The following is a 27,603-nucleotide window of genomic DNA, read 5'->3' as shown; positions in this document are numbered from 1 at the left end:
AATGAAATGTAAAATATTAAATAGAAAAGAAATACCTTACAACAGATGCAATAAGCTTCAGCTTGTATCTCATCCCTTTCAAAGGTCTGTCAGTAAAAATAGAGCACGCGTCTGCGGGGCGCAGTGGGCGTGGCCTGGCGGAATACGGGTGGAGGGGAGGCTGTGCTCATATAGGGCTCCTCCGCCGCGCGTCTGACTCACACGCAGAGCTAAGAGCAGACAGAGCTTGACTCGGAGGAGTGAGCACGCCTTTTTCACCACATCATCAGCTTCAGCTCTGGAAAAGGACGATTCTCCAATTTCACACTGTTTGGCTGAGCTGAACCGGCCTGGAGATGCTCGATACACGCTGAGCTCTCTAAGTTGCTAACTAGAGGTGTTCGGTTTCGGAGGCAGCATTTTTAGAGAGTGAATTCAGTGAGGAGGTGCTCAGAGGGGTCTGCTACTAACGTTAGTGTGAAAAATCCGACCACAGACGAGAACGAATGGTTTTCCTTCATACGGACTCAGAAACGCATGAGCTTTGTATGAGAGGTGAGTAGAGCTCTCTTTCATACCAACGAAGCAAATGTTTGAGGTTCTTTACTCCGGTTGAACTTGAGTTTCTGTGAGAGGAGCTCATTCATTTAGCATTACGCTAACCCTTGTCCAGCTGATCTGATTTTTTTCACCCTCTAGAATGTTCCGTCTATTTTCGCCTATTTTTATTAAATTTTAAGTCATTAAAAATACCTTTTCTACATTTATTTTTTCGATGATTCACACTGGCGACACTGGCGCGTCTCGCTGGTGAAGTTTAGTTTTGCTGCTGAAGCCTCTGAGGGCAGCAGCACTGATGGAGGGGCTTCATGGGCTTTCATGGAGTTAGAAGGACTGTACAGGAGGTGACTGTATGTGTAGAGTAAAACTCGTCGCAAGAGTGAGCTGAGGATAATTTAACAGCCTTTCCAAAACCTACTTAACAGCTTTTGCTTTTGAATGATTTTTGAACTGGTGCCGCATTTAGGGAGCATTTCCCAGCCAGTCTGATGTGCTACGCCTGGTAACACGGCTCAGTACGTCCCTGATTTCTCGTGTGATTGAACGATGAAGCATCATGGAGCGTATCATGGCATAAGTATTTGCTGATAAAGTGTTTTTTCTCCCCTCCTGACGAGTCACTGGACTGTAATACTTCCTCCATGTGGAATACTGCTGGTCTGAGATGGTGTAAGTCATTCAGTCATGGGAAGATCTCCTCTTTGTGAAAGGACACGTGGCCGTATATTATCTGCAGTTCTTTTTGTCTGTCATCTGGGGTCAAATTACTGTCCAGTTTGTTTGTCTTCCTCAAACATGACATACTTGGTCAAGCATGCCATTGTCTTTTGGACAAGAAATATTTTCGGGGGGTGTTGGGGATGTGGACCAAAGCTGTTTCCTGTGGCTCAACAATGGCCATCACTGCTCAAGCAGTTGGTGGTCCAGTTCCTGGCCAACATCAGAAGCAGACAGGGATGTTGAAATAATAGGCCAGAAAAGAGAAAGGGGGAAAAAATAAAATGCTTTACAATAGTTCGGACTGCAGGGTGAACACAATGTACTGAAAAAAAGTGAGATGTTTTCAGGAACTGAAGACAAAGGGGTAGCTGCAACCTTTACATAACCGATATCCGTTAGTATAGCCCACTCTTACTGTTGTTGGAATTGACCCCCAGGTGCCCCCAGGATTGGTTAATACATTTGTGTCAAGTGCCTGTTTGAGATGGCAAGTCTGCTTGTTTGGCTAGTCAAGGTACATTGTTACTGTAGCCTGTCTAGAAAGTGTGAAGAGCTGTAGTCCTTAAGGTTAAAAGTAGACTTTTTTTATAGTCCACTTATTTTAGTTAATGGACATTTGTTCATGAGTTTGCAGGTCTTGATCTAAAATTGTTGTAGTGACCATAGTGCCTTTTTCATAAGTGTGCGAAGCCTATACTGTTTTTAAGTAAAACATGGCTCAAAGAAAACTCAAAGATCTTGTATGGAAAACTACCCTGAACAGTCACTGTGTGAGATACTGCATGTTCTTTTTCCATCCTGGACAAATGCTCTCATGTAACACTGGTTACAGTGGCAGTTTTCACTTGCAGACACAGATATAGCCTGTTTAATATTTGATGCACTTTGAATGAATGTTCCGAGTTAATGCGTCACAAGTGCAACTGATCCTGCGCTGTGGTTTAAGGGTCTGGAATCTCTCTGTAAAGGGCAGCACAGTACCCATGGTAGAGTTGGTTGTCAGTAGACTAAGAGTGCTTCCAGCAAATGATCACGTTATAACACAGTCAAGAATACTCTTAAAAATACAGCCATATACAGATTCCTAATTGGCCGTTGGCTTGAACGTATGGTTCAAGGAAAAATCTATTAACTGTTACAGAAAATTTATATTAAATGGAGGTTCTTATACTTTTAAAAACACAGCTCGTATACGAAGAATCAAACATTCTTTAGGGAACCAAAATGATTCATCTATGACACAAAGACCCCTTTTTGGCAGCTTTTGTATTTTTAATATTGTAGGAATTTGCCAGCATGATGTAATGTCCTCCCAACTCTCTGATATGTAATGTAATGATGCTGTGGATGTCTAGCTTATATCTTTTCCATATTTTTTTTCCTGTTCAGATCTTCGGGGTGAATCCCACCACTTCACATCAGGGATATCGGTGGAAAAAGGAAAGAAGGGTCCCTCTTATTCGAAAGGCATCCATCTCTTCCAGAACTCCACCATGTCTCTGGCCTCCTTCCACTTGATGCAGACCCTAAAGAACTCCCCCGCAGCCCTCCGCAGGCACTTCCGGCGGGACCGCACTGAGAGCCTTTCTCACGGAGACCCCATCTTCAAGGTGCACTATTTGGGTACCAAGAAAATCTTCTCCTTGGACCTGGAGCAGGCAGAGGATGCCATAGACCGGCTTCTAGACGGTGCACCTGGGAAGTTATCCAAGGACCATGCCCTGGTGGTGCGGCCACGCTATGTGGAAGTTAAAGAGTTAAGCACGGGGAGGCAGCTCACCAAGACCTACCTGCACGACATTGCGTACTGTGCTTCGCACACAGCCCGGCCCAACGTGTTTCTCTATATCTGCAGGCAGCCAGGTCAGCAGCTGCAGTGCAGGGTGTTCTGGTGTAGTCGGGTGGAAAGGGCTAAGGACATGACTGCGTGCCTGGCAAAATCATTTCAGAGGGCATTAAGCGATTGGCAGGATGGGTGTGCCACGTTGGCACAGGCAGAAGGCGTCGCTAAGGAGGACGAGGTGCTCAGCAACTCTGCTGTGCCCAAAGTGTCAACGTTGCCAGCCAGTCTGGGAAAAGGTGAGCGCTGCAGAAGTGATGATCAAACATCCCCTTAGAACCCTAATGTAAGCCTAGTGTATGTAAATGACAAATGACAGGTCCAATATGAAATGAGCAAAATATTGCAAGTGCATTGTGATGCGGCGTGCAATAAATTAAACAGATGAGTCTGCATTGTTTTGACCAAAATAACTGGTTTGCATTTGTTGGATTGCATAAATACCTTCACCACAGAAATACTCAGTTAGAGCTAAGATTTTTGCAGTACGCGATGAAAATACAATGACTGGTTAGAGGGCCAGTATTGTGATAATGGTTAACAAATAATACATATTTCAGCCATAGTTTGTTATATAACAATACAGCTTATTGAATCATAATGCACTGTATTATATTGTATTATTGTAATGTAACTAGCATGTTAACTCGTGCTTAATTTATTGGTTTAGGGCTAACATATTATTATCTTGTGGCTAGAACATTAGATGAGGACACTACGGCTTTTGTTTCAAATATTGTACTTTTATAATGTTGAATGCTTTAATAAGCTGAATATGGGAACGTTAACATGTTACCGTAAGGTATGTTTTAGCCACTCCTTTCACTCGTTTTTATGTAATGAAAACTGTATTGAATCACCACTGTATCATATCAAATCAAATGATTAATTTTGTGAATTGTCACACCCCTTCCTGTTATGATTCCCATATGAATATTTAATACGCATGGTTATGTGTATTTTGTTCTATTTACACTATTGTTGTGCTAGAATGTAATATTGTCTTTTTCTCATGCTCACAGTCCGTTGGAAGAAGAAAGGCTCTGTGTCTCGCAGTCCTCTGAGATCAATCACCAGACGGGGATCAGGAAGTGACAGCTGGCACTGAATTGCCCAGGTTCAACCCTTCTGCTTGATCTTTTGACCCCTATGGGATCTTACCAACAAGAAGGCACTTTCGCGTGTTTGGGGAGGTGGGAGCAAGGAGACAGGAGGTGGGAGGGGAGAGAAAGGCAACAACAGCTGGACTGGACAGAACAGATTCCACCAAACCTTTCCTCCCAGGAAAGTAGTCTTGAGACTGTAGCCAGTGTTTGAAGTGATGCCAAATTTGCTGTTATTGCTCCTTCAGGACAGAGATACTGATAACTGACGACGGGGATGAGCCAATGGTTATATGCTGGCCATTTTTATTTTATTCTATTGTTCATCTTATTGATGGCAGTGTTGTGTACCAGTGTCGGTACCTTGGGACCATTGAGCCTAGAATGCAATGTCATGCAGACAAAGTATATCACCAAAGTCAACTAAAACCAACCTAACCAGTTGCTAACAGTAAGACAAGTGTTTTAACCGGGTTTATTTATTAACAGTTTGCCCTGTTCTAAGTACATAGAGATGTTTGGGAAAGGGGTGAGCGTGACTCATGAAAAGTGAAACAGGAAACGTGTCTGTGTTTGTACTGGACATGTCATGTTGGAGATTTGTGTGGGAACAGGGAGGATGCTGGGACAAGAATGGCAGAGCAAGACAATTCCAATAATAATTCTAATTCAAGCATAATAGTGGATTACCTTGTTAAAATACAGTGGCAAAAATTAGACGTTTCACATATACCTTTGGCCCCAGTACAGTCGTTTAAGACTTTTTATTACAGGTCAAACTAGTTAATTCACATTAATTCCCCTTACATTGCTTAATCTTTATAGTCTTTTACCATGAGAGCAAATAGGTTCTGCTATGTAAGGGCCAAATTCATTTCTCTGCAGAAAAAACATTCACATTAGATTTGATCTTCCGAAGATTTTCACCGTTTCATTTGCCTCCCAGCAAACTGTCAGCGAGGCAGTAAGCCATGACTTTAAGTACTTTCCCAAAGAGAAAACAAAGTGACTGAGTAGGTATTCTGCATTCTTGTGCGCACTTGGTAAGAGAACACAGTGCGCTCTAAGCAGTTTGGAATTCCTGCCGTGCACCTGCATTCCAGTAGGGCCATGTCCCTGCCCCTCCTCCTTCCCCTGTCTGCCCTCATGACTCTGCAAGTTTTGAAGCAAAACATCAATTCAAGTGTTTTTCTTTTCCACATTTTGCAGATTCATGCTAGTGACTTTTTTGAGACCAAGAGATCGAAATGCTGATTATGCTAACAAATGCACAGAGAACCTAAGCAGAGTTTTAACAGTGCCAAGCACTTGTCACGTATCCTCTTGCTTTATTGGCATAAACCATGTACTCTAAACTGTCTGAATGGTCCAGATTTACTGTTTGAGTCCTAGCCCCATGATGCTTTTGTCGGAAGAAAACCCTGTATCTCCAAAATGGTAACTTTACAGGAGAAGGAAAAACCTACTTTGCTTTTAATCAATGGAACCAGAATTTTTCCAAGGCATTTTGGTTAATTTCTTTTAGTCCTTTCATCATGAAATTTACAAATAATATAAAGGGTAACAGATATGTTCAAATTATGTCAAAAATGGAGATACGAGGTTTTCTTCTGACAACAGCGATAAATATCCATCTCATACAGGCAGCATATCCTTGCTGTTACATATTCTGACTGGACGTAGCTGCATGTTTCAGTAGCTTATTGTGCCTGGCCCAATTATTACAGCATCCAGGCAAGTAGATCATTCATTTTCTGAATATTTTAATCCTTGCTGGTTTTAATTTAAAGCATATTAAAGTGTAACCCGTGTTACAAAGATGCCAGACCTGCTTTCAGGATCTGTATGTCTGCTTGAGGGTTTTTGTCTAATAAATGTGCATGGTTTTGTTTTATATATTCTGTGTACATATTTAAATATATATGTATCTTATTAAAATTGAAACTTTTATACAGTATTACTTTGTGTCATTGTCTTGTATAATTGCCCATCTCTCTCTGTCACTGAAAAATGTCATCACAAACCACAGAAGGGAAACTTTTTAATTTTGTCTTCAAAGGCAGATTATTGCCTTGGGTTCCACTAAAATGAATTCCTTTGAAGATTTAAAACCAAGTGGCCCCCTGAAATGTCATGTGACACTAAGCCTAGGATTTATGCAATAGGATATGCCATAAAACCTTATGTGTTATAAACACTACTGTACGCTTAATGCCAACACCCTTGTATACAATGCAGGCCTTCTACAAGTAAAATCTGTAAGGCTTTACTTCCGTTCTGACAAGCATAGTCACTATCAGTTTTTTTCTATACCAATCAGCACTTTCAGATGAACAATGTAATATTTTGTTAATGGCACAGAGCATAAATTATAGGAACTGAAGTTGAAAACAACAAATCTGTTTTTGTTTAATATCCAAGTCTCGTGTCCAGACAGCAGCAGACCGGACTCAAACTGAGAAAAATGTCCTGCTGTTTTATGATTTTTAGGTTAACTGCAATGTCTGGCCAACTAAGATATTCAAATTCTAAACAATTATATAGTGAGATAAATAGCACTTGAATGATTCAGCACCAAAAGTATTTTATGAAGACTACATCCACACATCGTAGAATATCTTAGTGGTACAGGTATTTCTTCAAACGCCCATAATTTCCAAGACAAATGGACCCTCAGGAACCTCTGTGTGTTCAGTTGGGTCTAAATGTCATCTCAATTCCTTCATCTGAATGATTGCTACAGTTCCTTTTTGTGCAAACAGCTTGTTGTGATCTCCAGACTGGACCCAGTGGTCATCATGGCAGTGTGATGCCTTTTACTGGTCGTCTGAGGACTCTGGCAGTGAGGGGCTCCTGCTCTTCACCCCACGGAGCCTGTGAAGCTCAACAAGACTCTGGAAATGGAGTCGCCTCAAGGGTTTCATCTCCTTCACAACTAGAAGGAAGAGATGTGAATGAAGATTAGTATTCATGGCTACTGTATCCTGGCAGGACCTTCCTATGCTTTCTAGTTAAAAAGAGGAAATTTTCAATGCAGTTCAAATTAACAATGGATGTTAGATTAAGCATATTGTTGCTGTAGCATTAAAAAAATGTTTTCATATTGTTTGAAAATGCTAGGTGTATAGTGTGTAAAATTTGCATAACAAATGAATCAACAGAAATTTTCTTATGCCAACATATATTAAAATGAGATTTTTCTTTCTCCTATATAGTTTTCATTTCAAAGAAAAGTTTTATAACTGCAGTGATAATGGGGTTAACATGTCCAGAAATCCAGCATATGCTTTTGTTCACAGCTCCCATTACAGTAGAACCAGGGTCAGCTCTCAGATTGAGTGTGCTCTGAACTGCCTGTCTTGCACCCACCCATATCATAGAAGGGTTCCTCTCGACTTCCCTGAACGACAATCATCTCCAGGAAGTTAAGGAGGGCCCCAGTGACCAGGAAGCGCTCTGGGAGCGGTAGGGTTTGGAGGTAACGCATGTCCAGAGCGAAAGGATTATCTGGAGGGGGCATTGTGCACAGACCCACCAGCTCATTCACTACATCCCACACCTGTGTTCCTGTCAGGGGAAAAGCACAAAAGAACATGAGGATTTTGTCATTATACAGGGTTACTGCCAAATTCTAGTGTCCAGTAGGAAGCTGATGAGTAAAAGAGGCTGTATATGAATCAAGTCTGTTGTATTTGATACTAATGGGCAATACCCTAACATTTTCTTGTATTGTACCTTCTTCTGAGGTCCACTTATGATACTGGGTTTATGTACCAAAAACAACATAAATCATTTTTACACTTAAAGGTACATCTCATTACCTTTAGTCGGGGAGCATAACTGTACTAGAATTCATTGAAATTACATTTTCTAAGTTGTATTGACTCCATACACTTCATCTCATCTACAAGCTTTTTGTTTTATTGTTCTGTTTCAAAACATTAGGTTATGAAAAGGTACAAATATGTACTTTTCACCAGGGAAAAACTTATTTAAGGTACGAATTTGGACCTTAAAACCACTGTGGGACCATTTACATTGTTTATACCTTGATTAATGAAAAATGTACCTGCACAGTACCTTTATTTCTAACAGTGTACATGACCAGTCTCCAATTTCTTATAGAATTAAGCTGGACGTTTCTGTTACTGTGCCTTTACAGCTGGTTATGAGAACCTCAAACACTGGTCATATGGTCGTCCTGTATTGTGCCTCGTTCAAAAAGAAGTCCAGGCTGAAACACTCCTTATAATTTCAGCGCGAATGAACAGAGCTAAACTGCTGTCGGCTGAATTCAAAATGAAATTCAAAACGAATTTAAAATAAGCTGTTTATGCCATATAGTTTCCATACAGACCATAAAGACTAGGAATGTCATATTTTGACACTTTAACAGTGTTTACATACTAACTCACTCTTTATTTCGAAAAATGTAAAGAAATTTGCCTTTGCATGAGATGGGCTCTGTAATATGGAATCAAATCTACCAACCTTGAGAAGTTAAAACCCAGTCTGTGATGGACTTGAGCTTCATGGGCGTGTCTTTGACCAGCGAATCAGTGCCTCCGATGTTAACTAAGCGCTCATGATTGGATCGTATCCAGGCATATGGCCGGCCATATTTAGCATAGCCAGCCAACAGGAAAAGAGTGCAGTTCATTTCCTGTATTTAAACACATACATCTTTTTTTTTAACATACACAGTAAAAATGATTAATTGTCACTATTAATACGTGAAGTAAAGAAAAGGTAATGAAGAAAAAAATGTACATTAACAGTCACTTACAGGCACAGCAATCTCCTCCTCACTGGGCGAAGCTGGGACAAGATGGGAATCATTACTCCTGTACAGAACAACACAGAGCTGTGATGAGTCTATAGAGCTGTGCTGAGTATATTACCACATATGTAGTAGCTTTCAAACAATCTCTCTACTTGTTGGCCTGTTGTCGAGGGGCCTGTGGAGGCTGAGGTCTGGGCCTGGGTTGAGGCCCTTCCCCAGGTAAAGGGGAGCTGTCATAGTCACTATCCAGACTGTAGCTGCTACTACACGTCGAACTGGTGAAGGAGGAGGCAACAGAGACAGGAAAGCCAGGAGAACGCCATCCCTAGAGGTGTAGAATAAACCTTAGGAGATGGGACAAAAAGTGAAGGCTGTACAAGAGTTTGTTTTTTTTTAAAAGCCAAACAACAAAAAACTTAACAATAACAGACCTTAAGAATACAGAGCATTTTAAAGATGCTTAAATAAACAAGGAAGCCTTTGAAAACCTTCCTTTAAAAAATAATGAGGCCATGTGTTTCTTACTGTAAGACATAAACTCTACATTTCAATCAAGTATTTTTAACTGAGTAATTTAGTTTAATTACCGCCCTAATCAATATGCTACATTAGCCTAACAAACAAAATATGGTATAACTAAACTATACGCCCATTTTCAGAGTCTATGAAACTGTTCAGCAACTGTAGTGCAGAATTCGGATCTATGATGATGATTTAATGTCAATAGAGAGAAACAGAAAAATCCCACCAAATCTTCATTGACAACAGTCAGCAGCAGTTCCTCTTTCCCCCTTAGCCAGGGCTGAAAATAACGAAAACCCTGCGAACAGAAGGGGGGGTTGAAGGACAAGCTGCAGGTTGAGATGATCAGCATAGCCCACTGACACAAATCAACAGTTATTACAGTGTGATTTTTCTATCGTATTGATAGTTCACTGTTCAAATCAGTTCAGCCCCCATCCAACCTGTAATGATCCCAGAATTGCCAGGTCAGCCAGGAAATGCTGCAGCCTTCTCTTCTGCTCTCTCTCTCTGTTCTGTTTCCAACAGAAGACAGTAAAGACATACATTTAATCTGCCTCCTCGTCTTTTCATGGATGCAGTTTCTAAAAAACGGCATTAAGAAATTAATGTAAAAATAAACATAGGCCTGAACTGCCTTCCCCCCACACCCACGCCCTGTCTCCTAGCAACGCCACCCAAGCCACAGCACCCCGCGGAGCTGGAAATCAAACCTCGACGTTTTCTCTCCTGAACGACACTGACTGTAACAGTAATGTCTGATTAAGATTATCTGTGCTTTCAACTCGAAAATCATCCTCTTTTACACATTATTAACACTAACAGCACAAACTGTAACACATAATCTCAGACAAACAAACGAGCGTCTCGTTCTCTCCTACTTTACTCACACTCACACTCATGTCGACTCCCTGAACATCCACGATGTAGGAAAGCTTTATTTCTGCTCAATACCGATTTAGCTCGCTGCCGTTAGTGCGAGCGCACTGTCGCCGTCACAGACACGCCTTAACGCGGGACACCAGCGGCGCATCTCTCCTCTTAGATGTCTGAGAACATTAACGGACGTCAACTTTTCTTTTTTCATGACATAATATATAATTTCTTCCTGCATTCATTCACTTTATCCACTGAAAAACCGCCACTGCTCTACATGATTCGTGTCTGATCTGGACTCCCGCTGATCATCCTGCAGATAGAGGCTGCTGTCGCACGTAAGGGAGTGTCTGAATGTGTAGCTCTTCATAAAAAGCGCAAAATGAGGAAAGCAGGATACCTGTTGCTCGCAAATAAGACCTGTGTAGCTACCCATAATATAAGCCTGTGCAGCATGTACTATGCTGAAAAACGACCCATAATTTCCTGCAGGACACCTTGCATTTGGAAATGGAAGGCATCTGGAATCAGAGCACATGTTAAACCATTGGGATCCTTACAGTGTGATATCAACCCATCAGAAAAACATAGAGTACCATTACTAACAACTGGACACCACCAGAAACCAACAGAAACTTTTGGTTTCTATGATTTTTAAGTTATTTTTATTCATTATTGGAACTGGCTTAATGATGACCACTAGAGGCCACTAGTGTCCTGTTGATTATATTAGAAAAACACCAAATGCGTCCGTCACTGGTCACCTATTAGTTTGTATTTACTTTGTGACAAACCCATCAAGAAAAGCAAAAGCACGTTAAAAACCACCAGAAACATTTTTTTATTTCCTGTGTTGTTTTTTCCAGCAGGCATTTGAACACATTTGTTATCAATCTAATTTTAGAGTTTGATTATCAACTTAGGCACTTCGTTTTTCTTTGGTGTATTTGAGTAAATCAGTTTCCTTACGAATATGCGCAGTACCGCGGGCTCCCTGCTGCACGTGCACTTCACACATTCTGCACAAAGTGTGCGCCGCGTGAACGCGCTCTTTCCCACGTGCTCAAAAATGGCGTTAGCCTCAAAAACGGTTAGCTTTTGTAGCTAACATTACCTCAACGAATTACCAATACGTCGAGATTAATACTGTCATGTGTTTAACATTTCCTAATATGTATCTGAGGTAAGCAACAAAAGCAGTGTGTCGTTCAACTGTTTAAACTGGCTGAAAGTTTGTGTCCAGCTTCTGTAGATTAACGTCAAAAATTCGGCCTTAACTAACGTTTTCGTCTCCGCAGCCCTGTAGTTAAAATTCCTGAATGCTCGATCGGTGACTTGATTTTTAAAACTAAATTCAGAGGACGGGTAGATTCTGCCGACGACGCAGTGTACAGTAGATGGTCAGTTCAGCCACAGAACCTAATTAGCTCTCCTTAATCGCGTTACTGCCTGGACCATAAACACCAGCACTGCATCTCTCCAAAACACGGTCTGAGGGTAATTTGAGTAACTTAATCTTAACGAGTCAGACCTATTCTATGTTTATAAATGGTTTGTTTGGATAAAAATAAAGGTTTTAAAGTTCATAAGAAACTATACTTAGTTACTGAGATACTAACATATGAAAATGCTTAGATTCTCTGACATTTATGTCCAGCAATGTAATTCCACAGATAACAGGAGGATAGTGGGCCACTGTTGGCCCACTGAGGGCAAAGCTGGAGGCCCGCTGGCTTTTTGCTCAGCCTTTTCCAGGCAGCCCAATGGTGGTTAAGCAGAATGTGAGACAAAATGCTTATTTTCGCTGATTTTCCACTCACAGTCCAATTTACTTATTTTTTTCCCCGTACTTCCTTTCGTTATCCTTTATAAATTAGTTTAGCAATGCGTTTAAATTTCGCCCAGTGTGAGCAACATTTTCAGCTAAATCATTTTATATTAGGCTTAGTCATTCTTTTTTTCTCTCTCAGTATGGTGAAAGACTAGATAGACCTTAATCTGGGTGGTTCGATGGTGGATCAGCAGGGTGCCTACCTTATCAAGGTAGCGGACCGATATATGCTTGTTATCTGGGTCATTTTACTTGGACAGGCAGCCAGAATCCAGGGTGATCCAGGAATATCCTGGAGAGGTGGCAACCCTAGACTGTATGTAAGAAATAAGCATCAGACACGTGAATGGATTTCATATACTGTCATCTTCTTTAGAATACTGCTCATGAGCCTGCCTCTCAGCTACTCCATCACTGTACCTGCTGGTAAGTCGTGGGTGCTAAGTTGAATGGTTACTTTATTTTTATTCATTTTCTTAACAGTATAGACCTAGTGGAATATATAATTTCTCTTGCAGTGACAGTAACTCTGACATACAATGGCCCTCATTCACCAATATCTTTCTAAGATTTTTTAAATTTTGTTCTTGAGAAAGGTCCTAAGAAAAAGTTTACATCAGATTCGTGACGTGTTCTCAAACCGCAGAACTGTTCTCACCTTTGTGTTCTTGAGTGTGTGTGGATTCTGTTCTTACCTAAGAACAAATCGAAAACAAAAAACACTGGTGAATGTCAGAATCTTCATAAAAACTGTGAAAGTGGGATTTAAGAAGAAATTTCTTCTTAATAATGATTGTTGAATGAGGCCCAATGAAGCTGAAGGTATGTTAAGAAAGTTGAAGGGGAATTCCACTGACTTCAAAATTTCTGTGTATTTTATGCTTACATTGAGGCATAAGTAAAGCCAATCAGAATGGTTTGGTGTGAAATGGTTAATTTGAGAGACATATGGCTCTGATTCCTTTACAGTGAGGGTGATGAGGTGATTGAGTTGATGGCTGCAACACAAATATAGCATTTTATTTACTATACAAAATGATCAGGGATTCTACAGGTTTTGTATGTAATGTTGATAGTGATAAAATATGAAAAAATCAGTTTTTGGGGTACTATTTTGCCTTACAGCAGCCTGTATGTATCTCTCTGAAATGAATGGATTCTAGAAAAGAATCTCTCAGACGTCTGGCAAAAGCTTTGTGAGGTAGCTTTTTGGGGTGTTAAACCCTTCGAATCGTCCCTGTCACCACTGCTGTGAACATTTCTGACTCTCTAGGTTTCTCCAGAATGGCACATTTCACATCAAACCACTCTGAATGACTTTGATTACATCAAGGGGTGGGAAACTCTGGTCCTGGGGGGCCTGATTCCTGCACATTTTGGTGATAAACCTGCTCAAGCACACCTGATTCAACTCATCATAGTTGATGTGCTGTCCTCAGTTCCCCACCCTCCGTTTACATCTTACATCAGTTTCGTTAAGCAGAAATTTTGGCATTGATAAGCCAATCCATTGGCCACTACCTCTCAGTTTTAGTAATCCTTCCACTGAATTGGCATATCTCAGATATGTGGCAGCCAACAAAGTAGTCGCCTAATAAAAAAAACAGGAAATTGAATGATTAATTAAAGTCAAATGGTGGCCATAGTCACTTTTTATAGCACTCCAGGTCACTACTATTTCAGCCGAACATGACTCAGTCGAAATACTTAGAAAAGTGATGCTGTCCTTTGTGACCACAACAGGAAGTAAGCCTTTATAGGGGCAGTTTTACACAGCTGCCAAAACATTGACAGTATTATTGTTTTGTTTGTTTATTTACGAGAGTGCTTCTGCTGAAGAACTGCTGAAATTATAACCTGTGAAATGATAACATGTGTTTGATTTCCTGTAACGTGTGCAAGAAAGCTATAAGTGATTGATTGTCTTGTGATAATGGTGTCATTATGAAGGGACTTTTACAGCAAAGTGTCATGAGCGCCACTTCTGGTTGTCTGTCAAGGCCAGCTTTTTGGGGAGCATGGTGCAATTTAACATCGAAGGTAAACAGAAGTGTATTCAACGGTTATGGTACACTTTCTTAGAAGCATCTACCACACTGTTAGACAGCTGGGACATTTCATGTAGTATATCTCCCTCATATCCATCTGTGTTCAGGCACTCTGTGGCAGCTACCTGTGACCCTATTCATCATTGTTCAGTTTCTTTCCACAGGACCGCTGTGATCAAATATTAATTGGATAGTGGACCGTTCTCAATTTAATAGTGAAACTGATATAGTGGTGGTATGGTGGTATGTGGTGCTGGTATCGGTACATCAGCCAAAATCCAGCAAAGAGCAGCCTTGTGGTCAGAAACTGACCACTGAAAACAAATTATGCATCATAGCAGATGGGCTATAACTGTGCACCAGCGGGGTCTACCTACAGGGTAGATGATTCTAATAAGGTGGTCAGTGAATGTACCCTTTCCGGTGAGTAATAAATATATGACCTAATTTCCTGTATCAGACAGCACTGGTATCCACTTCCTGTCTAGTCAACGGGCTGCAGAATGTGGCTACACAGTGGTGTTGAATCACCATGGAGATCTTGTATTCCGGGCCTCTTACCTCGCCTGCTATGTAGAAAATAGGGTAAGTTATACAGCCTAATTTTCTCTCAATGCATTACTGTAATGCAGCTGATTAAGATGTAACAGAAGACCTTTTGCTCAAGAGGGGTCATGGGTTTTCATCTCCATGCCTTAAAGGTGCACTTCAGCCAAAATGGAAAATGTAACCATTGTTACATCTATTATAAATATGTCTGCTCAGGTGCCCCAATAGTCCCAAGAGTGAAAGACTAACCCCATTCTGATGATGTACCTTGACGGTGAGAGGGATTTTTGAAAAACTACAAGCGCTTTGAGGTGGATACATGAGGGTGGACTGTTTCAAATTTGTTTTTTTTTTCCCTGCATGCTGTCTAATGCAGAAGGAAGCCAGATAGCCGATGTTACTGCTAAGAAGCTAAATAATGTCTGCATTTAGTGGCCTCTTTGTGTCCGTCATGCATGCTGGATATTAATTGGATGAGAATGCCAAACGAATACAAAATCATGGACTGTCAAACAGTTGAAGCTGAGGCATGCTATGCTGTGGTAAAGAATGCTGCATAACACAGCGAATAATGTAGTAAATGCTTGGTTTAGGCTGGAATGCCCCTTTAAGACACTGTATTGTTTTCAGATAATCTGTTAAGTTCAGACTTGACTGCTTGATTATGCGGGTATGTTTAGTGCTCTGTGAGTTGACTGTATTCCAATCTCTCTATTGTGTGGCTGCAGAGAGACACTGAGTTCAGACTACAAGTGTGGTTTGTCAACAGACAATCAGATGGGAGCGTTGATGCTTACCCGTTTAAACTCCACTGCTCTGTGACTGAGCCCTGGAGCCCTAGAGAGATTGTCTGTGAGGAGAACTACATGGAGGTGGGACCACAGCGGCTTGCAGCATACTTGCATTGGGCATGAGACAGAAGTTGAATATATCTTTCTTTTAAGGTTTCCGTTCAATGGCACATCCCAGTTGAATCACAAGGAGTGAAACTGCTTGATTTGCAGTCTAAGGTATGTAAGGTTACTGCTTGTAAGTTATTAGCCATGGGTCCAAACAAATTTTAACCCGCTGGTTTGAAAGAATACTAGTGGTAAAGTTGAATGCATGATTGATTTTGAACTCATATGTCTTTGTTGAATGAATGAATCCAGACATCTGAAGACAGAGTAGAACAAATGCGCATGGAGCGTGTGATCTTCTACAGGCCAGGTGATGCTCACCATGCATCTCAGTCAATCAAAGAGGCTGAAGCGTTAGGGTACCACATTGTTGCCACCGATACCCGAATGCTACTGCGCGGTGCCTACTCATCACCATTCTCCTATATGCGCAAGGTTAGAATGTACACAGTCTATCTGACCAGTGATTATTAATATATTAGTGTAACTTTTCACTGCTTTTTCACTGATCATTTCTTTTGCCTCTGTGTGTACTAGGAACAAAACATCCAGATGGAAGCAGTTGATGCTATCATCATTGTTCAGCTTGAAGGGGCATCCATCCCAGTTGAGATTTCAGTGGCCTGCACAAGGAGTTTAGTTATTTTTTTCTTCATCTTTCTTCTGCTGCTTATAATAATAATAATAAAAAAAATAATAATAACAATAATAAATGTTACTACTACTCAGCCATCAGTGTACCGTAAGCCAGGAAAATGCCATAGAGCAAAAAAAAAAAACAACAAACATTAGTCTGTGTTTAATGTAGATTTGTTATAATGCTATTCAGTTGTTGTTGTTTGTTTTTTGTTTGTTTGTTTTTTTCTTTTTCATTTTTTGCAGTATATATCTTTTGCCCTTAATCTCTTTATCCACCTCTCTCACTCTCCTCAGCTGAGGCTGTGGTGGATGGTCTTCACCTGCTGTGGTCGTTCCCTCTGGCCGTTTCTTCTCTGGTGCATGGCTTCAGAAACGGCGGAATAAGAATGGAAGTAGGGGGAAGAATGCTGAGTGACTGTGAGATGCATGAAAGTGGTTACAAAGCCACCCTGAAAGACCATACCATGGAGATCAGGATTCCAAGTGAGGCAAATGGAGCACAAATAAAGGTAAACAAAAATGTAAAAAAAAATAAAAAGTAAGACTTTGATGATAGTAGTGTTAACCTTGCTGTAGTGCAATTAGATCATCTTTTTATAGTCTATCTGGGGGGGAAAAAAGCCCCTCATGCACATTATTGGCTCATAAATAATTTTATCATAGAATATACATGCATGCTTCAGTGCTGCATACTTTTTGCTGCATCTGTAGGATCACTATGGACAATAATTTTGACACATTTTCCATTCATTAGTGAAAGAATGAAAGGCATAACAGAAGCCAGTGGGCAGATGCTGAAACTCCTTCTCATTAACCTAAATGTATTTTGAGACAATGGATATTCTTTTATGATTACAGGGAAATTACTGTCCATGGTATTTAGTCATGTTTCCGGTGTGGCAGATAGAGATTAGGTTGAAAAATGATGGTGTATTCCTTTAAATGCTCTCATTCTCATCATTAGAGTGATGTCATTATGGGCCAGTATGTTCAGTCTCTGTCAGTGGAGCTCTTTTATATGCATCACTGGGAAGATTTGATCTGGCTTCACACTCAGCATCGCAGCTTCCGACTCCTCTGTACACCATATGTGCCTCAAACACCAACCCTCATCAATGGTGAGGATCCACCAGAAACCTGTACTCATCTTAAAACTACATGCTTAGATGTAGAGGTCTGCACGAGACTGTTTTTTCCCACCCGCTCCCACAAGATTTCATCCCTCTCCTGCAAAAACTCTGAATAATTTGTCCCACTGCCGCCAGCAACCAAAAAGTTTTGGCTCGCTCCCACCCGCTCAGTTCCAACAAGGCAAACTGACGTCCAGTGTTTGATGTAGTCTTTTCACAAATACGTTATTCTCTGCTAAAATAACACAGTAGTCTTTGTAATTGGGCTTCCTGTGAAGTAACTTTACCTTACGCCATTTATTCCCAGTAAACACAAAGCAAGAATTAAACGACAGAGTTGTTATTTTTGGTATTTTTCTGGGCTTGGCAACTGTGGCCGTCAGACTGAAGGCTCCGCCATCTCTGTAAGCTACAAGAATTTGCGTGTTGTTCACGTGATCGGTGGCTTTGCGACTCTTTAGAATGACTTCGTTTATTTTAGTCATTTAACTGTTATTGTGTACTGTTTATGTGTATGATTTAGTGATTTCTCTTCAGGCGTGCTTTGTCTGCTGTGGGCTTGTTACCCATCAGCTCCCGTGCACAAGACTGAAAATTAGTCATGCGCCACAAGATGTTGTGGTGGGTTCTGCGGGTGTGCAGACCTCTACTTAGATGCTTCAGGCAGCCGTCATCGGCATTTTAAAAATGAACTACTGTCCTGATATGCCCTATGTTTTTTGTTCTGTCTAAAGACACAGTTTCTTCAACCAGTATGTTCTCCATCACCCTGGGTGTGTTCCCAGCTGATGTGTCACTCCAAAATATCACTGTGGGGAATGATACAATGACCTGGACAAAGGCACAACACCAAGGACTTCATTTGACCCAGCTTCTCTTCACCAATGGCAGCCATGCCTACACACTTCACGTCCCCTTTTCCCACCCACTGGTCACCCAAAAGGTGGATATTTGCCTTTGCAGTTACATCTTACGTGTACATATTTTATAATAATACTTTTGGGTATGATTTTCTGCTGTTTACAGTTTGGATTTGCTAGATAAAAAGACATCACCACTATTTGTTTCCATTCAGGTTATCAGTAAACATTACAGGAGACACATCCTGGCCTTGACCTTTGACTTCTTCATCTTACCTGAAGAGGAGCATTTCAGCTATAGCACAGATGTAGTGTCTGATCTAAAAATACCAGGTAAAACTAGAGTTTTTTATTGTGAACGTGGCTTGCTATTCGCTGTTTTGGCTTACTAACTTGGTTTGTCTTGCAGTGCTTTTGTGTGTATATCCTCACTGTTATAACAAAAGCTTGTATTTTTGAAATAGTAACATTATTCCTGTCGCTGCCAGCTGTTTCCTCCAGGCTAGAGGGCAGATGTACAGAGAGAGGGATTGTGGTGCGCCTGCACTATGGCTCAGAAGATGTGCAGTGGGAGCTGTATGTGGGGCAACGCAGGCTGGACTGGGAGCTTGTACGGCTTGGAGGTTACAGACTGAAGAGTGAAGATGACCACTTGAGTGTGGAATTGCCCCTGTATAGCCCTGGCATGACTTATGAGGTGCTGGAAAAGCTGTAACAGTAGCAGTAATGCAGCAAGGCTTATGCTTAAACATGTGTGAAGCATAGTAAGTTTTAGGAATAGAGATTTTGTTCACCTCTGCTGCCATCTTGTGGTCTGTTCGGTTACACTCTAATCCTAGTCAACCAGGAGTGTCAAACACTGTTTAGTTGTGCTGAAGAAAGATTATCTCGTACACTGATAATGAAAAGTGGCTGAACATGAATGAACTCAAGCTGTTGGTATGTGTAGGACTTCAGTTTGAAGGACCTGGTTGCTAAGGTGGAGGTCAGTGCTTTGGATGTGTTGACGCTCAAGGTGGAGCACTCCCTGGTCCAGCGCTGCACATTTCCAGTCAGAGATTTGTTGGGTAATATGCATGCACACATGCGCACACACACACACACACACACACACACACTACCTTACCACATACAGTTCTGTCTCTACTGTGCAAAATTACAGACATTCAGTTTATTTTTAATTTCCAGCCAGTCAGAAGAAGCAAATAAACAAAGATTAATCATTTTCAGGATTAGAAAAAGGCAGAAGACATATATTTTACAGAATATTACACAGATGCCTCAACAACTAAATATAATGTATATATAATATAAATATAATATACATTTTTTCAGTTTTCAATTTTTGTCTCCTTTTTTTGCCTTTATTACAGCCTCCATTCTTTTTGAGAAATATGTGCTTTCAGTTGTTCTAAGATGTCCATGGGGATGTTTTTTTCCACACCTCCAGACTTGGAAGTTGTTGCTTGTTTTGGTTTTTCACAATCCAAGTGATCAAAAAAACATTGAATGATGAAGTACTTTGGGATGGACAATCCGTTGTTCTGAGAACTCCAGCAGCTTCTTTGTTTGATTTGCAAATTTTCTTCTTTTTTCTATTTCTTTGTTTCACTAACAGCTTCCTAAGAGCTGCACATCCTTTCAGACCCCCAATGTTGAGCTGTCTTGTCACAGTGGGAAGATACACTTTCTATCAGTGGGATAGAAACACTTGTGGGTTTTTTCAGTTTTGGAGCAGGAGTAAAGCTTGATTTTTTTTCTCTGTCAAAGAAGCATTTAGCAGATCTGTTTTAGTGTCTACTTGGCAAGACTTTTTTTTAAACTTATGCAAATCAGTTGTAGTTTGAAGACCCTTTGAAGCTAAGATGTTCCCAGAAACACGAGTCAGAACTAACTTGATTTGTCTCGCAGTACATAAATTCAAAAATACATAATACAAATAATTTAAAATGAGTGCATCATTTGAATTTCACAGTTCTCATATGACACACATTGACCTTTGCCTTTGTGTTCACAGCATGTCTGCCTGAGGGAAGGATGGTCGTGGTCGCAGACACGACTCGCTCTATCCCTCCAGTCAGACCCAATAGCACCACTCTTCTGGACCCTTCCTGCACACCTGTGGCAACAGACAGCACCAGAGCCCTGTTCAACTTCAGCCTGGACTCTTGTGGCACCACCGTGACTGTGAGCATACACATTGAAAGCAGACGTGATAGATGAAGTCGAATGCAAAAGTGTGAACACCTCTGGTTTTTGTTTATTTTCTAAGTTAACGATAAGTTAACACATCTTTTACAGAGAACAAACTTAATGCATTTTTTCTGCAAATTGTAGTTTCCATTTATTTGCTAGGTTTTACTCAGTAAAAAAAATCATAAAATATAGACATTATGTGCCATAACTGTTGCACAGGTCACATTTTTTCCCCAATGTGTCAAACTTAAATTGCATTAAATTGTGCTTTAAAGTGTGTTATCCGTGGAAGATGTGTACTTATTTTCACCTAAAAATAAAAAAACTAATTTTCACTTGTTACTGCATCAATCAGAGTTCAGTTATTTCAGAGCTATAAGACAGAAGTTTGAACAACGTTTTATAAATTATGCATAGGAATATTGCTTAAATATGGCAGTCCCAGCACCAGGCACTCTAAATTCTGCAAGGGCATCTGTTGATCGGAAATCTTAGCTTTGGAATTGAATAGACTGGGCCTGATTGGTTCAGATGGTTTCCTTCGCTTCCAGTTAACTTCTACTTTGAAGACTATATAACGCTCAAAGTCCTTCCCTCAAACAAGACTCGTTAAAGAGCACCATTAACTTTAACTGGTAATTTACTTAACAATTTTAACAGTTCAGCAAGATGCCAGAGAGTTGGGATGCTGAAAGCCTTAAAGATTTAATTGATGTCGTCATCCAGGTGGAGGACAATTTTCTGCTGTATGAGAATCAGATAAGATACAGGCAGAAGTTTCTACCAAAAGAAGACCCCTTTATACACGTTGACTCACCGTACAGGTAATATGCAACTCTAACCACTTCTCAATATTGACTGAGGAATAAGACTTTGGAAGCCATTACTACTTGAAATTCATGGAGTGCTCATGCTTGAATAATACTGGTTGAAATCCTGCTGATTTTTTCCTCCTACCTCCAACTTACTTGGTCTTGTGTGAAATGCTGTGAAAGATTGACATTGCAGTGTCGGTACCCGGTAAACAACACCAGAACATTGACACTCCATCCCCTTCGCAATGCAGCCGTCCAACGTCCATCATTGCCTTGGAAACAGACATGAAGGTCCAAAGGGATAAACCATTGCTATCAGCCTCTCATCAGAGGTATCATTATTTCGTTGTTCAGAATGTAAAATAATATTCCTCAGTATAGTAATGTGCTGCAGTAGCCATTGATATTATCAATTAAATTAATAATTTACTGTTTGTATGTGCTCATGCTTTGCCATTGTGATATGTTGAACAGGTCAGGATGGAAGGTATAACTGTTGTGCCTGCTGGACTTGTCAAACAAATACTTCATGAAGTTGCTTATGCATCAAATAGTTCATGCAGTGTACTCCCATTAGCGGTTTCATAAGCATTAACTGTTTCATGATCCTCTATCATTGTGTTTATAGATCCAACAAAGAATCCAGTACCTGCACCATGTGGTCTTGTGCTGCAACAAGCAAATGAGTGCATTTCTGCAATGTATGTGATATTCAGAGAACAATAAAATAATCATACATAACCATGTTTTCCATGTACTCATTTTTTGTTGTGTCTCCTACTAGAACTACTGAACCACAGAGAGGCAAAGCAAAGTCTCTTATTATTATTGTGCATAACTCCAATAATAGCTTGAGGATTAGAGACTTTTGGGATGTCAAAAAGGTTATTTTAGCAAAACACTTTGAGAGGTTCCAGAAGGTTGTAAGGTATTTGTTGATGAGAGTGACTTTCAGCCGATCTTAAATTGCATTTGCCCAGTTAGCCAATCAACACAGTTTACCCAATCAGTGCAGCTCAACAGTGTAATCAGCTAATCAGCTCAGCTGGCTTGAGACCAGTTAGTCAGTGTGAAAGAGATAAAACCACACAAAAGACCACGTCAGTGTACGCAAAGCTAGTTTGGCCAGGGTAGTTGTCTTCATGCCAGTGTAGTATAATGAAACTATAGACACTGCAAATCAGTGGCAATGGCTTTTGGATTTTATTCAGGGTATTTGGGTGTTTTGTTTTTCCTTTAATTTATTTGTCTGTGTAGACAAGCTGTTTATTTCTTGTTTCCCCTCAGATGGCTCCTTCTTTTGACAGTTGCTTGTGCACTGTGTGACCCAAAACATTTGCCACAATATGCTCTGGTGCCTGATGGTAATTAGGAAAATGTCTTTTGGCACAACAAGAATTCAGTTCTCTGTGTGTGAGTCTGTTTCAGATAATATGTCTACTTATATTGCTTCTGTCTGCAGTTGACTTTGAGACTGAATGCAGGGACAGATATTTCTTTGTCTCTGTCAAGATGCCTTCTCCTGGCAGTGAGCTTCAATTTCAAGCATTTGGTAAAATCACTATGCCTTGTGTTACACTTGAACCACTTTACTACCAGAAACTTAAAACGTTCAAGCTGTTAACCAGCCAAGTATTTTGCTTCTTAGATGCTGGTGGAGCATATCCCATCACTGCACAACATGGGGAATTTTGTGGCTATACAGTTCAGGCTGTTTTTGATCGTATTGTTCTTAGGGCCTCCTACTTCTCTTGCCACACAGACAATCAGGTACAACATGTGAATGCATCATTCCAACTCCAGGAAATGTTCTCAAATGCAGAATAAAGCTAGTTATTTGGAATAAAAATTGCTAGAAATTCCCTGTAGCAAAACAGCTTTTGTGTTTGTTTTGTTTTGAGAACGATGAGGTATTTAGTTTCAAGTTCAAGTTGATAATAGTGAACCCCAAAGGAAGAGAAACATCTGCTATTATCTCCAAGACTTGTTCACTGACATTACCATGGTCTCCAAGAGAGGTCTTGTGTGAGGAAAACTATATGGAGGTACATCTTTTAGTGCATCTTAACCAGTGTGATTCATTCTGGCAGCATTTTTTTATTTGTTTTTCTTTTTCCCTTTAGGTTTCAGTCAGTAGAGATCTCTCATGTCCATATGCTGGTAACCTTGAAGATGACCTAACTAAAACACTTTCTGTAGTGAGTGATTGTGTCCAATATAAAATGCTTTGATGATGAAACCTAAAAATAATTGTAATATGGTTTCTTGGCATCTGACCACTCACAGGGATCAGTGGTGTCTGGCTGGCAGATTATGTTTGAGAAGGAGGGACAGCACTCTGAGGTCATGTCTGCTGAGAAGGCAGCAGCTCTAGGCTATTTCCTAATGTCTACCACAGGGAGAATCGTCTTCCGCGCTGCCTTTGGCCGACCTTGCACAGCCATCAAAGTGGTAGGCCTTTGCCAAACCAGTCTTAACATGCATGACTGTCGCAACTCATAGTATTGATTTGCTTGTTTAATGCATTCCTGATGATTTCATTTGATTTCCTGATGTCTGAAATTCTAACACGCTTTGCTTCCAAAGGCCAATGGTGTTTCTATACATGAGCTCCACTCAGTTGTGCTCTTCAGGCAGAAGTCGACTGTTATGAAAACGGACTTGGATGTTGCCTGTGTCCTTAGTAAGGAACTGTTTTTTTTTGTTTTTTTTTGTTTGTTTTTTTTTGCCAGGTTTTATGGGAGCTTGTAACTTGCTTACTTTCCTCCTTTGCTTTCTGGTAAAGGCTCTTCCAGTGGTGCACAGATCCTGTGGGAGACTCCAATGAAGACCCCTCTGCTTATGAAATCTGACTTTGAGGACAAGCTGACTAGCTACAGGGTGACTGGCCAACTTCTGGAAAAGCAAACGATCATGAGTCGTGGTCACGCCATGCCAGGCAGTACAGGAACACTGGGGACTGGCATCCCATATGTTTCCAGTGAGGAATTCAGAAAGGTGAGACCACTAGCTGTTAAAGCCTTTAGTAAAGAGGGACCATCTATTGAAAAACACTAACCTATGATCTTTTATCATAGGCTCAGGCTTTTGTAAGGTATAAGAGAACTGCTGTAGTAGGGTATAGGAACTACTAGCCGTCATATTTCCGTGAATTGATGTTAATTTCAGTTCCTCTTATGTCAGTTGAACTTTAATTGGTTATTGACTCATGTAGATGGATCATTCACTTGTTGGTGACTTTTTAGAATCTTCTGGAGAATCAATACTACCACCAGAACTCTTTCATGGACACGGGTGTTAAAGTTGTGGCTCCCCATCCGTTACCTCTCAACCTGCTAACGGTCAACCGTGAGTTGATATTTTTTTTTAAATGTAAACACTGCTGATTTTTATGTATTTGTTTTATTTTTTTACAAGTATACTGTTAAGCCTTTACTTGTTTTGCATGCAATATTACAGCCAACTGAGGTAATATGGTTGCCAAAATGGCTTAAAAAATGATCAACTATGTTAGTTTGTATCTGATGCAGAGTTCCAGTAAAGGTGAGGTCTGTTTAAACAAACTTGCCTTTACAACTCCCTAATCTAGAGACTGTCCCCAAGGAACGTATCTTCACTGTCTATCTGGGTAATATTCCCCTGGATGTGGTGTTGGAAGCTGTTGAGCTCAATGGTAATTACTTCCCTGCATGGGCAGCGAGTCAGAGAGGATACATCAGTGAGATTACGTATTCTAACGGTACTCACGCCTACAGTGTTAAGGTCCAATTTGAAGACCCGGTTGTGGAAATGATCGTAAGTCCTTTGATGTGATCTTAACTGATAAGGTCTTAAACTAGTTTGCTCACTTTTACTCTGCGGGAGAATTAGCTCTTTCTTTAAAAACATCTTCACAACTGACAGTTGACATTGTGTTTGTTTCCTGCTTTTTAGTATATTACTGAGGGAGTATTCAAGTATTCCCTAAGCATTAAGTACATTCTGATCTTCATGCCGCAGGGGCAACTGTACCATCATTCTGTTTCTGTGGTGGCTTATGCCCATGATGTCCGTAAGTATTCAGTATACAGGACCAAAGCTACAAGTTAACTGTGATTTTTCTTTTTACTAAGACCTTCTGTTAGAACTGCAGACTTACCCCAAATGTTCTTCCCATTAGTTCCTCCTGCTTTTAGTAGCCAGTGTGACGTGAATGGCATCAGCTTTAAGCTGGACCACAAGAAGTTTAACTACATATGGGAGTTTACCATTGGGCCTTACCCTCTGACACAGCAGCTGGCTGACAGCCAAGGCTACATCATGATCAACGATAGTCGGAGTCTGGTCATGCATGCTCCCCTTTTTACAACTGGATACTTGTATGAGGTTTGGAACACTTATTTTGCATTAATGTGTAGCTGGTACTAGACCAGTTCTGGTGATCTTGCACTATGCACGTTCTTGTGCTTTGTCTCACCTGATTCAACTCACTAGCTAAACGTGCCTTCACGCTTAGAGGCTAGTAATGGACTGATCAAATAGGATGTTAATTTTCTTGTTTTTCCTTTTTGAAGAATATTACTCTGCAACAGTTCTTTGGCACATTTGAAATTCTCACAAGGAATGCAAAGACTCTGGAGGTCGCACAGTCTTCAGCCAGACGCTGCCTGTTCAAAACCACTGAGCTGTTAGGTAATGCCTGACAGTACCCATGGTGTAATTGAGATTAATTGCAAGTTGTGCTACTTGCCCTTCTAAACTGTGTTTAAAATGTTCAGTGTAAACAAATGGCGCAGTACTCCAGAGCTGATGTGGATTTCAAAGTCTTATGCAGAAATAGTGCCATGACCTTTCATGTCTCCCCCAGTGTGTTCCACTGATGGGGTAATGACTGTTGTGAGTGATGTCACCAAGGCTGTCCCGAGAGCAGATCCTGCAAGGGCTACCCTTCTGGATAGGAACTGCAAACCCAGAGACTTTGATGAGACCAAAGTCCTATTTTCATTTGGTCTAAATACCTGTGGGACCAGGGTCAAGGTTTGTTTTGTCTCACGTCTTAATTATGGATGCTAGCCAGCTCCTTGCTCACAATTGCTTTGTCTTTTACAGATTAACAAACAGTATATCATGTATGAAAATGAGATCCTATTCCCCATGGTATATTCCTCTGAGATCAAGCCAGTCATCACCAGGGATGCTGCATACAAGTAAGAATTTGTAGCATTGATGTATTGCATTGAGAAACTGAGTGAAGTTATTTTCTTGGAGACTCACAAAAACATCTCCAAACTACTCCTTTCTACAGGATAACCGTAAGGTGCATGTATTCAGTGCATGGCACCAGTAGGCTATTTATCAAGAGGAAATTCAAAGCTGAGGCTCCTGCAATGACTGTTCCAGTTGATCATAAAGCAAAAGCTCCAGTGAAAGGTTAAGTAGTTCTTGTTTTTTATTGCTTGGTCTTCATTGTATAAAGGACCTGGCTGGCTCTGTCTTCTGTGCAACATCTGACTTAACTAATCACAGTATCTATGCTGTTAATGTAATTCTCTAAAAAAGAAGGTGGAGAGAGGAGGAGGAAAACTTAGACCAGTGACACATTGGGTCGTGGTCCAAACAGAGCAAGGATTCTTGGTAGTGTACAAGGTCTAAATACTCCTCACCTACTAGCCCAGTGTCGCTTAATTGTGGAGTGACCATAAAACCATACCATTTTTAACTAAACTTCATGTTGGAAGTGATGGAGTGACGATGACTGTTACAGTACGAGAAGAGAACAGTGGAGTCAAGTCTGATTTTGAATGCGAGGTGGATTTACTTATTGCAGGTAGTTTTGCTGTGCTGAGAAACATTTAGTAGCGTCAAGTGAGCTTTCTTTTTAGTAGGTAAAGCAGTATTACCAACAGCATGCCTTATCTTCAGTTTTGTTTTTGTTGAGTGTCAACAGAAATAATGTTTGTCTGGATTTGATGCTGGTCAGAAAGCAAGCTTTACTTCCTCCTTGAAGTCTTCTGGCTTGTGAACTGTTTAGAACTTATGCAAATGGTTCTCAGAATAAGTTCAGGTTATTTATAGCAAGCCCGTACAGTGCAGATATAGCTGTACCCCCTCCAACTGACTTTAGGAGATGCCTTTCATATCTTTAGAATTACAACACAATGTTTTGAACATTTATTTTTTGGGCTGGAAAACTGATTAAATTATCAGCATGACTGGTCCCCTTTTAAGTTTAGAGAAAAGTCCAATGTCTTTTGTTTATAAGGAGTATCTAAT

At 40.6% G+C, this 27,603-nt stretch overlaps 4 protein-coding genes across 5 annotated transcripts; 3 read left to right on the top strand and 1 right to left on the bottom strand.

The window, feature by feature from the left end:
• The first annotated feature begins 208 nt into the window (after positions 1 to 208).
• On the top strand, positions 209 to 6,084 carry si:dkey-19b23.8. The gene is made up of 3 exons (XM_036597079.1): positions 209 to 534; positions 2,650 to 3,339; positions 4,123 to 6,084. The coding sequence occupies exons 1-3, from the start codon at positions 486 to 488 to the stop codon at positions 4,206 to 4,208; spliced, it is 825 nt and encodes a 274-aa protein (XP_036452972.1). The 5' UTR covers positions 209 to 485; the 3' UTR covers positions 4,209 to 6,084.
• A 147-nt stretch (positions 6,085 to 6,231) lies between these two features.
• Positions 6,232 to 10,695, bottom strand: si:dkey-19b23.7. Of its 2 annotated transcripts, none has more exons than XM_036597077.1 (8): positions 10,399 to 10,695; positions 9,952 to 10,023; positions 9,735 to 9,806; positions 9,139 to 9,311; positions 8,990 to 9,047; positions 8,695 to 8,866; positions 7,573 to 7,770; positions 6,232 to 7,138 (listed from the first exon to the last, which is right to left on the bottom strand). In XM_036597077.1, the coding sequence occupies exons 1-8, from the start codon at positions 10,408 to 10,410 to the stop codon at positions 7,020 to 7,022; spliced, it is 876 nt and encodes a 291-aa protein (XP_036452970.1). In that variant the 5' UTR covers positions 10,411 to 10,695; the 3' UTR covers positions 6,232 to 7,019. The 2 variants fall into 2 exon arrangements, with proteins under 2 accessions (XP_036452970.1, XP_036452971.1); XM_036597078.1 differs by having other exon boundaries at positions 10,405 to 10,695.
• A 5,830-nt stretch (positions 10,696 to 16,525) lies between these two features.
• Positions 16,526 to 22,037, top strand: LOC118825382. Its single transcript, XM_036595968.1, has 9 exons — positions 16,526 to 16,859; positions 17,315 to 17,468; positions 18,215 to 18,423; positions 18,556 to 18,673; positions 18,829 to 19,037; positions 19,290 to 19,407; positions 20,358 to 20,527; positions 21,263 to 21,360; positions 21,980 to 22,037. Exons 1-9 carry the CDS (start codon positions 16,737 to 16,739, stop codon positions 22,035 to 22,037), a joined length of 1,257 nt encoding a protein of 418 aa, XP_036451861.1. The 5' UTR covers positions 16,526 to 16,736.
• Positions 22,038 to 22,484: 447 nt separating this feature from the next.
• On the top strand, positions 22,485 to 26,765 carry zpax4 (zona pellucida protein AX 4). Its single transcript, XM_036595967.1, has 16 exons — positions 22,485 to 22,563; positions 22,639 to 22,715; positions 22,814 to 22,903; positions 23,000 to 23,121; positions 23,253 to 23,396; positions 23,638 to 23,802; positions 23,938 to 24,034; positions 24,137 to 24,348; positions 24,597 to 24,699; positions 24,941 to 25,146; positions 25,285 to 25,402; positions 25,511 to 25,716; positions 25,905 to 26,022; positions 26,198 to 26,367; positions 26,440 to 26,537; positions 26,636 to 26,765. The coding sequence occupies exons 1-16, from the start codon at positions 22,541 to 22,543 to the stop codon at positions 26,763 to 26,765; spliced, it is 2,079 nt and encodes a 692-aa protein (XP_036451860.1). The 5' UTR covers positions 22,485 to 22,540.
• The last annotated feature ends 838 nt before the right edge of the window (positions 26,766 to 27,603 follow it).

This window comes from Colossoma macropomum, unplaced genomic scaffold, assembly GCF_904425465.1.
Source record: "Colossoma macropomum unplaced genomic scaffold, Colossoma_macropomum, whole genome shotgun sequence".
Taxonomy (NCBI): domain Eukaryota; kingdom Metazoa; phylum Chordata; class Actinopteri; order Characiformes; family Serrasalmidae; genus Colossoma; species Colossoma macropomum.
The sequence above is the reverse complement of the archived record's forward strand: the minus strand, read 5'-3'. Positions and strand labels throughout refer to the sequence as shown.

What these genes read in the sequence shown, in the direction of transcription:
- si:dkey-19b23.8 (XM_036597079.1), top strand. Translation starts at nt 486, where the DNA reads ATGGTTTTCCTTCATACGGACTCAGAAACGCATGAGCTTTGTATGAGA. An exon ending in GCATGAGCTTTGTATGAGAG is followed by an intron (nt 535 to 2,649) that starts GTGAGTAGAGCT and finishes TTTCCTGTTCAG; the next exon opens with ATCTTCGGGGTGAATCCCAC. An exon ending in GCCAGCCAGTCTGGGAAAAG is followed by an intron (nt 3,340 to 4,122) that starts GTGAGCGCTGCA and finishes TCATGCTCACAG; the next exon opens with TCCGTTGGAAGAAGAAAGGC.
- si:dkey-19b23.7 (XM_036597077.1), bottom strand. An exon ending in AGGAGGAGATTGCTGTGCCT is followed by an intron (nt 8,867 to 8,989) that starts GTAAGTGACTGT and finishes GTTTAAATACAG; the next exon opens with GAAATGAACTGCACTCTTTT. An exon ending in GGAACCCTTCTATGATATGG is followed by an intron (nt 7,139 to 7,572) that starts GTGGGTGCAAGA and finishes TCTTCCTTCTAG; the next exon opens with TTGTGAAGGAGATGAAACCC.
- LOC118825382 (XM_036595968.1), top strand. Translation starts at nt 16,737, where the DNA reads ATGGAAGTAGGGGGAAGAATGCTGAGTGACTGTGAGATGCATGAAAGT. An exon ending in TCCAGTCAGAGATTTGTTGG is followed by an intron (nt 19,408 to 20,357) that starts GTAATATGCATG and finishes TTGTGTTCACAG; the next exon opens with CATGTCTGCCTGAGGGAAGG. An exon ending in CACGTTGACTCACCGTACAG is followed by an intron (nt 21,361 to 21,979) that starts GTAATATGCAAC and finishes TTGTGTTTATAG; the next exon opens with ATCCAACAAAGAATCCAGTA.
- zpax4 (XM_036595967.1), top strand. Translation starts at nt 22,541, where the DNA reads ATGGCTTTTGGATTTTATTCAGG. An exon ending in CTTGCCACACAGACAATCAG is followed by an intron (nt 23,122 to 23,252) that starts GTACAACATGTG and finishes TTTTGTTTTGAG; the next exon opens with AACGATGAGGTATTTAGTTT. An exon ending in CAACTGGATACTTGTATGAG is followed by an intron (nt 25,717 to 25,904) that starts GTTTGGAACACT and finishes TCCTTTTTGAAG; the next exon opens with AATATTACTCTGCAACAGTT.